This window comes from Caretta caretta, chromosome 15 (genome assembly GCF_965140235.1).
Source record: "Caretta caretta isolate rCarCar2 chromosome 15, rCarCar1.hap1, whole genome shotgun sequence".
Taxonomy (NCBI): Eukaryota; Metazoa; Chordata; order Testudines; family Cheloniidae; genus Caretta; species Caretta caretta.
The window spans coordinates 14,808,034-14,823,065 of NC_134220.1; the positions used below are offsets into that span (position 1 = coordinate 14,808,034).

Here is a 15,032-nt window from a genome sequence, read left to right on the forward strand (position 1 = left end):
TCAATGGGGACAACATAGCTGTAATAAAAAAATAAGGACAATTTAAGAAAACGAGCACTCGTCAAACAACAATTGATTTCAGCATGACTGTGAAAAACTCACTGGTCCCAGTGAAGGAAAATCACAATATAAACAGGGCGTCTTGCCATGAAACTTTGGGTTCGTCTTGCAAAGACTTCCCCGGAGCACTGTGTTGCGAACGACGGAACCCAGCGATCAACCTAGCTAGCCACTAGGTTGATCCAGACTCTGGACTGGTACCTATAACATCGACTGATGGGACAGTGTGTGTGTGTGATGTAATTGAATGCGTATGCTAATTGTTTGTATCTTCAATAAATGCGGCATATTGCCTTTTCACCTACAAAAAAAATCCTGTGTGCTTCTTATAAACATAAGAACGCAGCTTCTGATCCAAAGGCACAAGCCCCCTAGCAATAGAGCAAGAATAAAGGTCTTACCATCTTTACACTAAAGCAGGCCTGGCTCTCCATCCAACAGAAGACAACTGTCACACACATGCTAGATAGGACATTACAAGTTATCACCACTCCACCAGAGCATGGTAAGTGCATTCTCCATGGCATAATCTATGTTGTTGCTTTAAAAAAAAAAAGAAAAAAAAAGTTAAAGTTGACCAACTCAGGATTGAATTTACCCTAAACGTGTCCCTTTGTACCATCTGACTCAGAAGAGGGGTAGGGTGGGGAGGGGAATCTTTCAAAATAACAGCATTCCAAAAGATTAAAAACCCTCAAGTTGTCAGATGGGCAACCCTCCTGCATACTCCCCCAATCCAGAATCTTGGGTTTCTTTGCAGTCATACATTGTAATGACTCAGAACCTTGCCACTGGGCTAATGTACATGCCAGAGGCTCTGCTAGTCCTTTCTGGTTGCCCTTTTCCCACAAAGGGTTACAAACGTGATCTTAGAATAAGATATTTTAAATCTTTATTAAGAGTCCACAAAATATTTCTCAGCTGAGACAATGAAACACCGCAGGAGAAGATTTGATAGATAAAAATTAGAATTTAAAAATGGAATGGGAACATTTCTAGTGGTTTAAGGTTTTTTTTTAAAAAGTTACTACATTTTACAAAACTAATTCTAGGTCAACTGATTTAAGCATCTCTTAAGAGCAGGTAGGCTATGAATGTATGCAAACCTGATTTTCAGGAATTCCAAGTACCAATAATGCCCAAAGAAGTCAATGCATCTTTATACCTTGGGGCGGGGAGCCAATACAGTGCCCCTAAATTGCCAAGTTAAGTTAAGGAAGCTTTCTTCTGCTCTATTCCTTTCAACTGCCCAATACTGCAAGGGTCTTTGTTCTTAAAGGCAAAGTGTTCAGTACTTTAAATGGATCAGAACATCTCATTCCAGATGTAATCTCACTGAGATTCTGCTACACAGTTTTTCTAACTCCCCAATTTCATTAATTCTCTTGTGCACAAAGAGATAGTCTTCCACCAGCCCTGGTCAAAAGCTAAAACACAGAATGCAGCATTGAGCTGTTCGAACTTGACTGATAACAGATTGGTTCAGTTTAAAAAAAAGCTCCTAAGGCGATGCCTACATCATGAGCTAGAGGTGTGGTTCCTGAGCTCATGTACACATGAGAGCTAAGGCAAGTATACACAGCTGCGTAACTGCAGTCGTACGCGCAGCAGCAGCGTGGCTTAGCTGTGCTAAGTACAAACACTTCTGAAATGAGAGGAGATATGTACCCAGTCCAGCTAAGCTGTGCCACCACTGTGACGGCAAATGCTATCCTGACTACACCACTAGGTTACACCACTATTTATACTTCGGCTAGCTCTCCTTGAGCTACTGCAGGATGAGTGTGTAAGCTGGGAAAATCACACCCCCTAGTTCATAGTATAGATGTAGCCTCACAATCAATCATACAGGTAGGAGTTCAAATCAGATATCACTGCTGTACTGGTCTGCATTTCATATTTGGGGAAAGGATATGCTGGGAGAAAAAGTCATACTCCTGCTTGTGGCCTTTTTTGCTAAGAGTTTGCCCTTCCCACCTTCATCTTCCTCCCTCTCACCATGAAAAAAAAGAAAATTGTTAAAATGTCCATTTCAGGCTCCAAATTCAAGTTTGTTAAGAAAGCAATGTTTTACAGACATCAGGGCAAAGGAAATGTTTCCATGTTTCACCTGTTTGTAAAAAATCCAATTAAAACTTTTGTTTGGATTTAAACATTCCCAGTGCAGAGTTAGCAACCCAAAACACCTCAGCTATGTGCCAGTGTGAGAATGATAGTGAAACTGACTAGAAACAGAAGTGAAACTAAATGGGCTGTTTCTTCACCCATGTTAAAATTTAATTATCAGAACTTTTAAAAAGAACAGCTAAAATGTTTAAAAAAAAAAGTCCTGAACTTTTCAGTGTAAACTGACACAGTCCCCTGCATTCGTATTACATGCATGGCATCTTTTCCCCAGGATCCCAGACAAATATTCTCAATCCCTCTCTGCAAGGTATTTTGGGGAAGTATCCTCATCACATCCATCTTCAGTAACCACCCCAAGCCAAAGTCACTCAGTAGCTCTTCTGTGATGAGCTGGCAGCTTGCTCCATTAGGCAGGATTACGAGGAATACCATGAACGCGTCACGTACACTTCGGAGTCCTAATGTCTTCTATTACGGCTCTGAGCTTTGTTGTGCAGCTGAATCTGCAGAATGTTGTATAGCACCTTAGAATGCTGGTAGTTAGGTGGGTGCTACACAAATGGCTGACGTGACATATTGTATTGTCAAGTTCATCAGGTCATACACATGCAACTTCCCATCAGCCTTCGGAGCTAATTGTTCAGAAAGGAGAGCCGTAGTACAGCTCCTTTCACAAACACACTCACAATGCTCCCCAAACATGAAGTCTGCTTTCACATTCAGGACACACAATGAAGCACAAAGAGAGGCAGCCAGGGCTGACAAACCAGTTATGTGCCTTTTCTTTGTGCGGACTTCAGCACCCAAATTAGGTCATCTTGCTAGGAACAACCTTTTTACCACCACCACCACCACTGCCGATTCCTCCCAGGGGCAACTCTGCCAAATTTATCAAGAATCTTGTGCTATTTGGTATTTTTCTTGAAGCTCCGGGTCCTGGAGTCTTTTGGTTAGATGAGGCTCTTGCTTTCATTTAATAAGATTCTAGGCCTCTTGGTGGAGGAAAGTTTGGAAAAAACAAAATCAAACCCTAAAGGCTCAAAAATCAGGAGACAGAGAATCCGAAGTGCATTTGTTTTAAAACAATCTCATGATTTTTAAGCTAATCTCAGTTTTCTGGGGCATGACTTGTGATTTTTGACTGTTTGCAGCTGGCAATACTGTTAATACTTGCTTCAAAAAAGCATAACTCCTGACTGTTTCATTCAACTATTTAACAGGCTGCAACACTAAAGTTCAAGGTAGGAATGGTCCTGTCTAGAAGAGTTTAAATCTTGCTTTTATGTTCATTGAGGCAGGATCCGTGTCTCCCTCATGAGCACACAGCACATTATGAGCACTGACAGAAACTAACAAATAAGACCACTAGCTCACATCCATTATACTTAAACCTTTTCTAAAAGACTGAAAGTTTGCTGCAGGGTAAGGTACAACAACAAAAAAAAGAGACAGTAGGTAGAATTACCATGCATTATGCTAGAATGATGCCCCTGCAGCTTGCAATAGCAAGTACAAAGCCACCCCATGTTACACAATTTAAAGATATATTCCAGTGTTATAAAGAATACTCCCATTGTTCCCACACAGCTGTGATGAAGCACTTCTCATATATAGTTCACAGGATTTTGTTACAGCTTCAAAATGCCCTAAAACTCCACTCCCTGTGGGAACTAATGGGATTCAAGCAAGCATTCTCCCAGGGTGTGTTTTAGGGTGAGCATACAAACACATTTAGATTAGGAGCAAAGTGATGACTCAAGCTATATATAGCAGAATATTGAGATTACAGCAATGTAGTATCAGAGTAGCAGCCGTGTTAGTCTGTATTCACAAAAAGAAAAGGAGTACTAGTGGCACCTTAGAGACTAACCAATTTATTTGAGCAGAAGCTTTCGTGAGCTACAGCTCACTTCATCGGAATGCATCCGATGAAGTGAGCTGTAGCTCACGAAAGCTTCTGCTCAAATAAATTGGTTAGTCTCTAAGGTGCCACTAGTACTCCTTTTCTTTTAGCAATGTAGTAGAAAATGCTATAAATGAGAAGGGAGGCAACAGTTTCCACTAACCTTCAGAACTGCTAGTTGTATGTGACCTGCTGCATGCAGGTCTAAAATCTCCAAGATCAGGTTGTTTTCTAACCTGTCATTTTGGGTCAGATAGCCTTTTCAATGCAACTTGGACTCACTGAAGCACTCTGTTTTAGGAATGTGGTTTTAGCATTTCTAACACTCTTAATCAGCAAGTCAGATGTGGTCAGACATAAGGGTTAGCTATTTAGTAATTTTAGTTTTCCTAACTGGCTATACTCAGCTATCAGTTATAAAGAGATAGACAATTTTACAATTATCTACATTATATAAAAAGTAGCAGAGGACATAAGAATGGGAAACGACTCTTTCCTTTTTCCCCTTTCGATACAACAAATATAGGTCAAGGATTTGTCAAGCTGTTTTTGACATACCTTACAAAATGCCTGTTGCCAACTGGCTAGGAAAGGACAGCAAGCTGTCTTCGGCAGGGTTTATTTGCACAGACAAAGTTGCATATTGGGCTAAATACCAGCTGTTTATATGTTAGGACTGCAGTGGCTAAAGATGACATTTTATAGAGAATATATTAAACACAGATTGAAATGAACTCTGGTACCCGGGGGTAATTACTCCCATGTGCACTTGGAACACTGCCATAACAATATCATAAATCAAACAGATCTTGCCTGGCTGGAGTTCTTCAGTACCGTATGTACATTCTGCATTCCCAACTAGAAATGGGACTGAAGCACTTTAGGGCATTCTGGCAGGGCTTCTGCAGGACTGATATTCAGTGGTGCTGTTATAGTTGTACAACCCTGGAAAAGGTAAGTAAGCAGAACAGCTCCTGAAATAAACATTTTTTCTGTATAGCCAAGAAAATGGAGCTTACTGTTGAGAAATGGTCTTCCTGGGTTTTCTGGCTTAGCCCACGGGTTTGATACCAGAGCAGAGAGATGGGTCTTAGAAAAGCCAGCTAACAGGGGCAACTTTGTTTTTGTGCAAGAGGCATCCTTCCACCTTCTACCTCCAGACTTGGCAGAGCATCACTTGGAACCAGTCAGTCAACCAACCTGCACTGGAGGGAACACAGGATAGTGATGGTAGCTTCTATGCAAGTAGATACCCAGCTAGCCCACCCCAACAGGATTTCTATCAAGAGTACAAGGAACAGTACACATACCTTTCCACCAGCACAGGTGCCTTATAGGCTTGAGAGTTAAGCCATCTATTTCCATCTAGCCTGGTGAGTCACTTAACAGCCAAGATACAATGCTTGCAGAATCCCAATACCTTGGGCTAGGCTTTCCCTGCTGAGTGGGAGTAGAGAAAGTTTAATATTCTCCCAGGGCATATTAAGTGGAGATAGAAACAAAGACCCCATGTGGACTGATGTATAGCCAAGGCTAATTGTAAAGAAGGAAGCCCATTCTCAGACAGCGGAAGGACAAGGTGACAGACATGTATGTGAGCCCTCTATTATGCATCCTTTTCTCATATCCTTCCTGAAACAGCCTTCCCCCGACATGAATTATTTGTTACCCTAATGTGAATGGATATTCCCCTACAGTAGTAACTGCTGATGGGCTGCTTTAGTTACATGAAATGGATGAAGAGTCCTGGCCAACAAGGATCGTTATCCTGTTAGAAGAGCAGAGAACTTCACACCCTCCTTTGCTGGAACATTATACATCACAGCATTTTTGGTGCAATTGTTGTAAGAAACACATGGGAACTCGTCATTACTTTCTCAGTGGGAACACTCTTCCCCAATACAAGTGAGGCAAGACTGGGAACAAGACGACTGACTGGCTTAGTTTCCACTTTCCTACCCTTAAATAAGCTTGATTTTAAGTCTAAAGCAGGTGATCAGTTCAATTTCCTGTAGGGCAGCCTCTTTAGGGCTTCTGGGGGAAGTCTATTGTACTGGAACATGCATGTGACCCTTAGATTAAACAAAAGACTTGGCTGTTCTATTGCTGGTGCAGATGGATTTAGAAACCTGCATTTTTATTGCAGAGAAGTTTGAGGTGCAGGTAATGAAACAGTAACCTTAAAGCATGCAGGGCTGTCATATTTACACTGAATGTACAATTATAGTGGCTGGATCTGAAGAGTAACCCATTCCATATCAGCTACCTTCCAACAACAGCAAGAGATGGTCAGTTTTATGTTGAAAAGAAGTGCATCTATAGGGCTATACTAGAAACATGACATTCTGGTCTCTCCTCCTATGCCTAAACACCTGTTGGTAATTTACAAGCAAGTACTTGCCAGAATTGCATTTAAGAGATTACAAATAACCCAGGGATTTGCAAACTGGGGGTTGGGAGCCCTGGGGGGGGCAGCGGTCATGAGCCGACAACCTCCACCCCAAACCCTGCTTTGCCTCCAGCATTTATAAGGGTGTTAAGTAGATTTTAAAAAGTGTTTTGAGTTTATAAGGGGGGTTTCACTCAGAGACTTGGTATGTGAAAGGGGTCACCAGTAAAAAAGTTGAGAGCCACTGAAATAACCCCTTTCATTTACATCTACAGACCCTTTAAACGGAGTACTTGTGGCACCTTAGAGACTAACAAATTTGAGCATAAGCTTTCGTGAGCTACAGCTCGCTTCATCGGAATGTAGCTCAAATACATTTGTTTTTCTCTAAGGTGCCACAAGTACTCCTTTTCTTTTTGCGACTACAGACTAACATGGCTGCTACTTTGAAACCTTTAAATTAAGGTTCTCTGGCTTAGATGCTTGCACTGAAATTTTTGCCATAGCAGCATGGCAGGAGCTTTATTCCCTGCAATTGTTTCAGTTCCTTAAAGTATCATAGCTCTTGCTGGAGAAAAACAAATTTTTATATACCTGCCAAGGTCCAAATTAGGCTATAGTTAGGTTTAAGTCTGTTACTAGTTGAAAATCTTACAGGTTTTTGGCACTTGTTTAAAAGTAGAATTCTTCTCTCCATCTCCCTTCCCCCATGATCTACACTGGTTACCTACATTTCATCTGATATTTATGCCAATAGTAAGTTAATGGGAAACTATCCTAAAAAAAGTATGATTATAGCAACTATCTATATTTGGTTTTCAAACCTTCTTTCCTTCCTCCCACTGCTAAAGCAAAGCCAAAAGCCATGACATCCTACAAACAGCAATTGTCACAATCAATACACCATATGAACCTGGGGTCCCACTCTAAAGCCTTTCTCCACACAAGTAATCCTGATGAGGTCAGTATCATTGCTCTCCTGAGCTAGCCAAGTCACATATGGACCAGTGACAGAAAACACTTATATTATGGTATATCTGAGTTTTCTAAAAAACTTAGTTTTAGGATTCAGTGTTTGTGATGGCTTTCACTGAAAAGTGAGATCTGGTTTGTTCACCACCCTAGAATAGATCCAGTAACAGCTGATGGCAAGACTTCTTTATAGGAGAATATTAGAGCAGATAACTTGGAGACACTCTTCAATAAGGCACTAGTTTCCTCTTCAAGTTCCTGATGAGCAACTGAAAGCATATTTTATTAACCTATACCATTTTTCCTGTAAGTGGGATATACAAGTTAGAGCAGTGGTTGTGCAACACCAGAGTGCTAGAATGGGGGGGGGGGGAGACACCTACAGTACCCTTATCAGCAAGGTTGTGAATTTGAGCTTGCCTATACCGTTAGCCATGTTAAACAGCCCTTTATGAGAAATGCAGCTATTGATGGTTTGAATGCTTAAAGCCTATTACTTTCAGCCTTTCCAAATATGGCTGCTAGTTTCACATGCAGGTGTAGGGTTTTCCTACTCTAACATGCTCCTGTTTTGAAGGAGGCAGTTGTGTGCCTTGTGTTCTGTTCTTGAATACTAGAGTGTGTAGAAGTGATGGGGAGGCAGTGCTCCAAGATACACTGAATGATTTACAGCAGAGGATCGTTTACTAGTTCTTTTGGTAGCTTCCAGGGGTTGAGTTTCTCCTATACTTAGCTCTGCTTAGTTTACATAGCTCCACTGTTGGGAAAGGCCCCACAAAAGACTACAGTCCAGTATTAAGCTAGGCTACAGTACAACTGAAGTACAGTAAAAGGATGCAAGTCTAGGCTGGGCACTTCATGAAGCCCATGACTAAGTTCGTTCCCAAGATGTGAATAGATAAACAAATGCATCTAAAATGTATATAGCGGAGACCCCAGACGAATAAAAAGTTTAGGGCATTGTGTTCATAGCATAAAAGTTAGTTTCACCTGGAACTTGCAAGACACTCTGCAAATGGGAGAAGAACTGCCTGATACTTTTATTTTCCTCATTCACTCCTCAGAATATCTATAGGGGGAAAGTACAGTGTAAGTATTTAGTCCAAAGTGCTCTGGACCTACTACAGTGCAGGTAATGTAGAGGGGAGGGCAGTGATCAAAGGCCTAGTCTAGCTTTGACAGTTGATGTTTTGGTACCATCACTGTTGGTAGATGCAACTCCCCCTGCCAAAAAAATAATCAAGACTACAACCACAGTGTACACCAGTTTTACATTTATAATTGGACTTTTATAATATTCATGATTAGCACAAAGTTCATAACCATAAATTATACATTGTTATCTAATTTCAGTACATAAAACGTTAATGATATATGTATTTGAAGAGTGGCACAAAGGAATACAGCTCTGTTGGCATTCTCAAAGAAAAAGGTGAACGGTGGATGTGCCATTTATACTACAGCACAGCAAAACCAAGATTTGCCAAACCCTATCAGATCAGATGACACTGCTTCTAGTTGCCAGTCAGGGTCAGGAATTTGAGTCAGCCCAAGATGGTGGAGCAGAAAACCTTAATTCCAGCATCAGAGTTAATAAAGGCGCAAAACCAGGATTATATCCCTTTCCACTACCTCAAATATTTTAGCACTATATCCCTCCCCCATCCTGACACTGCACTCTTTGAATCATTGTTACCTTAGCATATGCTCATAGTACTCTGGCAGCCCACGCGCACACATTCCTGCTCCGTTTAACTTGCCATACATATAGCTGAGATTTCCTTTTGTACCATTTAATGTCAAATGAGTAACATGCTCTCCCATCTTGTTAAAGAAAAAAGCATCTGGGAAGTTTGCTTGCTCTCCGGTATGATCAGATTTATTCTCTTTCAGTAATTAAGACTCAAACCTACCCCAGCAGGTACAGAACAGGCTCAATCTGCCCCCCCAAGAACTTTCTGCAAAAAATTTCCCCCATGTTTCTCCAAACAATTTGCAGAGTACTTTAAGAAATATTCTCCTTTTTGCATACAACACTGCAAACGAAATGGGGTAGTCAGATTTAAGCAAACTTCTAACAGTCCACCAGTAAGATGCTGCTGAACTCAATTCTGAACATCCATGCTACCTACTTAGTAGCTTCAGCTACAGTACTTTAAAGCTTTAACGACTTGGTGCCAGGTGATTCCCCAGCACAACCACTGCTGGCAATGGGTTTGCAGCAAGGAACATGCACTCCCTCTTCCCCCTGGCCCCAAGTAGTTATTGCTGTATTTGGAGTTTTAGATAAATAGTGTCTCGACTTCAGCCAAGAGTCTTGCAACATAATTAACAAAAGCTGCCTTTGGAGGTTGAAATGTAACTGGACAATAGCAATAAATAATGGTAACAGGTATCCTCTGGAAATCTTCTCACTGAGTGGGACAGCAAGTATTCAACCAACCGAGGGGTCATCTGTGCCTTTAGGACCATTGTAAACTTCTCCAAGAAGTTAGCAGGACAGGAAGGGAGAAAAACAGACTGTAGATCTGTCAAAGAGCTAGTTACATATTGAAACCATAAACAGGTGGCTGGGTGAATCCTGGAGCTGTGTATCCATATGGGAAGTTGGCCTGGGGAGGTACTGCGCTGGGGCCTGCTGTTAACATTAGCTGCTGGCCTGGAAAGGGAAGAAGGAGTTTGTTTAAACAAAGCTTTGCAAATGCCTGGAATAAAAAAAAAAAAAAGATGAGGTGGTGTTAAACTGCCCAGACTTTAGAATGGCTATATAGCTGGTTAACAAGCATATTTGTATTCTAACAAACAAGATGGAAGAACCTAAACTATACCTCCTCCATGGAGGAGAGGACACAATGATGTGAAAACAGGCCATCTAGCTTTTCTTGCCAGACAGATTTAGAGCAATTCACAGTACCTAGAGCTTGGTGAAATTCTGACTAAGACTTCAAGCCCCCACCGCCCACCCCCACCAAAATAAAAAAAACCTTAATGACACGAAAACATGTCATGAATGTGTGTCCATTTAGAAAAAGCCTACAAGAATTTATAAAAACCAAACACAGAAAGTGTCGTTTCAAAATTTCAGAAGGAAATGTTGAGAAATGGAAAAACCAAAAGTTTCAAAATTTGCTTTTTAAAATAAAAATGCTCAACATCAGAACAAAGCGTCTTGTTTTGGGTCAAAGTGTTAGACCCAAAGAGAATTTTGGGTTTTTGAAATCGCCAATGTAATGAAAAATACATTATCTGCCCATCAATGCCAGTGTAAGGTGAGGTAGGAGGTGTGGGTGGGAAATTAAGGGTATCAATTTAGTTTGAAACAGCTACACAGCCTCCCAATAATACAGATTCCTTGAAACACAAAAACAATTTATATTGTTAGGACTCATGCATGGTCAAATTTTTGACCAAAGCAATTCAAGCCATTGAATTTTCAGCAGCTTGTGTACGTGTACCACCACAGATTGCAAATGCATCTTCTGAACGCCAATAGCGCACATGCCTCATGCAGATAAATCAACTCAGTGATAACCTTTCTATTGGAGAGTGGCCCACAGAGCTTTCCCTGCCTCAGAGCTGCTTCAAGTCAGTGCTAGTGAGCAGAATCTACCTTGTCACAAGAACAACCTATGAAGCAGCCTTCTGCAGAGTCCATTCTGAAAGAGACCTTCCATTTACCTGCTCAACACGAGGTCTTTCTAGACCAGGCCATTTAAAAAAAATCCATTCACTGTTTGGAAGTCTGCCTTTCCACTTGACAAATCAATCTCTTTGAAAGGTATCAGACAGGAAGTACAAGGAAGAATTAGTTTCTTCTGGAAATCCAGAGGAGAGACTCTGGGAGCCCAAAAGCCATGTGTATTTGCATTCACCCAATGGCTCCTTCTCCCTTCCCCCACCACTGAAAGACTTGGGATTTATGCTTTGTCTAAAGGAGTGGTATGGTAAAGGGTGGAATAAGCCAAGTTGGATTGTTTCAGCTAAAGTACTGCTACTCATTCAAGTGTTTAAACTTGAAGTGTTGCACAAAACTTTCCAGCATATTAAGTACAACTAGACAGTTATCCAGGATAAGGGCTCCAAGTAGTGTTCCTTAGCAGGGAGAAGACAAACTGCTTCAAGTTGACTGGAGATGGAGGATATCCATATTACAGATAGGCCACAGGAAAGTGACAAAAGCCCAGCATGAGGAGACCTAACTGTTAATATCTTGCTAGCAATAAAATAAAAATAAGACACCAAGTCTTTCACCTACCAAATACTATTGGAGTGGGTTCAGCTACTTGTTCCTCTTCTTTCCTTAGGCTTTCAGAAGCATCAAGTTTATCCACCTATGTTATAAAGTGAACAGGAGAGGCGTATGAAGGCCTTGCCTAAGTTATGTGCCACCTCTTAGTGGTAGGTCTCATACCAAATGCTTCAAGTCTTAAAGGGTTGCCCTTGCAAATCTTATTTTGAAGCCATTAGAACATACTTGTGTGTTCCAAGTTGTCCATGGGGTCTAAAACCCAAAAGGAGGGGAGACTAATTCTGAAATAAGCATCAATATTTGCTTAGCTAAATACAACAAAGTCCACTATCTGAAGTACAGGTGTAATGCTTAGTAGCACTTGCTCTCCATCCATTGATAATGTTGTGTCCTGCAACACAAGCTGCCAATTTCCATTTCAGAGCTTCAGTGTCAAGTCTGCAGGAAGAACTCTCTGGCAGACAGCTGCTGACTAACCACATCTTCAATTAGAAATTCTGAAAACACACGCCTACAGTATGCTTGCCTCTGGAAACAATACATCATGAAGCATGGTTTGACTAATCAATGCTGTATCTTATGTAAAGTGAATAGATCTAGTACAGCAAATAGTAAGCTCTGTTCACAATTTATTGGCACACCAGATAACTTTTAGGAATAGGCTACAGAGCCAATATTATAGGTATATTGCTTTAAAATACTCACTAATTTAGAGGTAGTTTATTTTCTTTTAGATGGCAATGCAATCTCCTGCATAGGGCTTCAATGGGAAGACAGTTTGATGTGGTCTTACAGGGGGAACTGGCTGAAGCTACAGGTACAGCACAAAGTCTTTATTTTGCTCTATACACACCTAGTTTAGTCTTCGATATCTTAGACAGCCACTGCTTACCACCACAATAAAACTACTAGCACTAAAATCCCTAGCTATGAATTCTAGGGGGGTGGGGGGGGAGGAAGGAGAGGAGTTCCTAGTAGCAGGTCCTCTGCTCTGGAACTCCTTTTTATCTGATAGATTCGTTTACATGTGCTACGACAAGGGAAGCATGTCTTGAATGGCCTGGTCAGCTAGCACCCATGCCCCCCCAAATTTGATGCCTACTGAAGTATCACACCTTCAGAGTTGCCAACTTGGGACTGAAAAAATAGGACCTTTGTTAAATAAGATGGATGCTTATAACTTTTTAAGTGCAATCCACAGCATAACTAACATCTATCCAGAAATAGTGGATACTACTCCCTCTAGAGGGAAGCAACAGTATTCAGCCTATGTGACAGGAAGTACAGAATTTATCAAATTTAAGTAAAGGAAGCCCATTTTCTAATTCCACAAACTAAATTAGTTTCACTGCACATCAGACTCACCATGCACATTTCACTTTTTGGGGGGGGGGGGGTGAGAGTCTAGCATTTAGTAGATAAGGGTCACCTGTAAATCCAGCCAGCAGTTTAAAGTTACTATTTAAACCTCATTTTTTATTTGAGAAATCCACTGCCCCACTCTTACATGCAAGTGGCTTAGACTTAGTTTTATTTGAAGCTATTGTGCTGAAATTCTGAAGATTTTGCATACAAAAGGTCAGTCCAAAGCAGCTTCTGAGCATGCAGACAAGAGTCTCTGCTGGGAAGCTTTGTCCTGCCAAGTCAGGGGCCATCACTTCTCTAAAGAGATCATACTACTTTGTATGGTAAGCTGCTAGACTTGTTTACATGTAGCCTGAGTAAAGCAGAACACTTGGGAATCAGTTATCTAGATATTTCCTCCCTCTTCACAACTGATCTTGCAGCATAGTAAACCAGAAGGTCACAGGATTCCTATAATGGGCTATCTACGACAAAAAAATAAGAATGTAGTACATCAGACAGGAGTTAAGGATGGACTCATGGCAAAAAAAATTTTTGAATCATTAGCCCAAATGCTTATTAACAGTGTTCAGTGATTAGTTTTCCCCAGCTGAAAGTGAGCTAAGTCTGGCTGGATTCCCAAGTTGCATGTGAGAAGCTGTCTTTCTACAGCATTAGAAGTTAATAGGAAACAGACAAAAAGATTATGCTGCTCTTCTGGCAGAAGCTACAACTAGGTTCCAGTAAGAATCCTAGGATATATATTAAGGGACACAAATAAACACAAAGTTTAATATCAGACTGTCACCTTATTAAACAGCCCATCAACCTGCAAGAAAGTTCAGAAGGGAATACTTATCAAGTGAGTATTAAAAAAACAAATCTGAAGCAAAAAAGCCACAATCAAAACATTGGGACAATAAAGGCAAGAGATATTTAGAGCTCAGAAAATCATTTAGTCACTATTTTACAGTGCACAAGTTACGTACATGGATTAGATATTACATCTTACTTACAATTGCAGACAGCTTATTTTGGCAGGTTACTTGGTAATTAAACAGCATACACAGACTTACCATATATATAACTTGCATTTATCATGTAAATGGCATGTCTTAAACCACAGCAACTCCACCAGTACATAGTATTTGCCATGTACTTAAATCATGAATTTCCATGCATGGACAGTATTTGCACATTTGTGCACTGTAAAGTAAAACGTTACCCATGTTAAGAAGGTAGAAAAGTGACTTCCACCTTGTGTTGATGTGGAGCCATGTATCTCCTCAGTATCTACAGGAAAGTAGCACTTATTTTCTTCTAGCTTTACATTTGTGATAAGTCAGTTTTGTTTCACTCTGTGGGATTTAGCAACTCCATATTTGCAGACAGATAGCTATGACTACTACGGGCAAGATCCCCCTGCCTCCCCAGTATAGCTCTATTGAAGTGGTGCAACTATGATTTACATCAGCTGAGGCTCTTGCCCCAAGGAGATAAAGCCTGAAGTTGCATTCATGTTGACAGTGGCTCCTTCCCCTCTGGACAGGTCACACAAACATGACCCGAACTACTGAAATGTCTCAGTAACACTGATGCTACAATTTCAGCAGAATGTAGAAAGCTTACAAGATTGGCAATGAAAGTTAAATATGAATCCACTGTGTATATATTAGCCTGAAACATTCTGTAGTCCCATAGGTCTACAACTATAGAGTCTATGTAGATGTATTCCCATAGTTCCTGATGTGGGAGGGCTTCAGAAGGCTAGCTACTTCACGAAGTACTACCCCACTATTCCCATGAAGAGAACTAGTTAGGTCTCAGGCAAGACGACTGTGGCATCCTAAAATTAAGTTGGTAGGAGGCAGAGGAATGGTAAGAGACATCACATTTTGAAAGTTCCTGAGCCTAGGTTTTAAGAAAAAACTAACCCTTGTAGTTTTATGTAAAAGCTGGAAGGCAAAAGTAAATGGTTGGAACACTAC

General features: G+C 40.8%; 1 protein-coding gene and 1 long non-coding RNA gene across 3 annotated transcripts in view; both read right to left on the reverse strand.

Moving 5' to 3' along the window:
* Window positions 1-505: 505 nt before the first annotated feature.
* LOC125623227 (uncharacterized) lies at window positions 506-6,633 on the reverse strand. Its single transcript, XR_007352923.2, has 3 exons — window positions 5,401-6,633; window positions 5,110-5,295; window positions 506-601 (listed from the first exon to the last, which is right to left on the reverse strand). It is a non-coding gene; the product is annotated as an uncharacterized LOC125623227 (long non-coding RNA).
* A 2,077-nt stretch (window positions 6,634-8,710) lies between these two features.
* LOC125623224 (clathrin heavy chain 2) overlaps window positions 8,711-15,032 on the reverse strand; it is a 60,943-nt gene continuing 54,621 nt past the window's right edge. The window contains exons 31-33 of one of the 2 annotated variants that reach the window (XM_048822282.2): window positions 13,853-13,873; window positions 11,707-11,782; window positions 8,711-10,110 (exon numbers count right to left, since the gene is read on the reverse strand). In XM_048822282.2, coding sequence (XP_048678239.1) covers window positions 9,995-10,110; window positions 11,707-11,782; window positions 13,853-13,873 — 213 coding nt within the window. In that variant the 3' untranslated portion in view covers window positions 8,711-9,994. The remainder of the gene's footprint in view (window positions 10,111-11,706; window positions 11,783-13,852; window positions 13,874-15,032) is intronic. The other variant, XM_048822283.2, reaches the window with a different exon arrangement.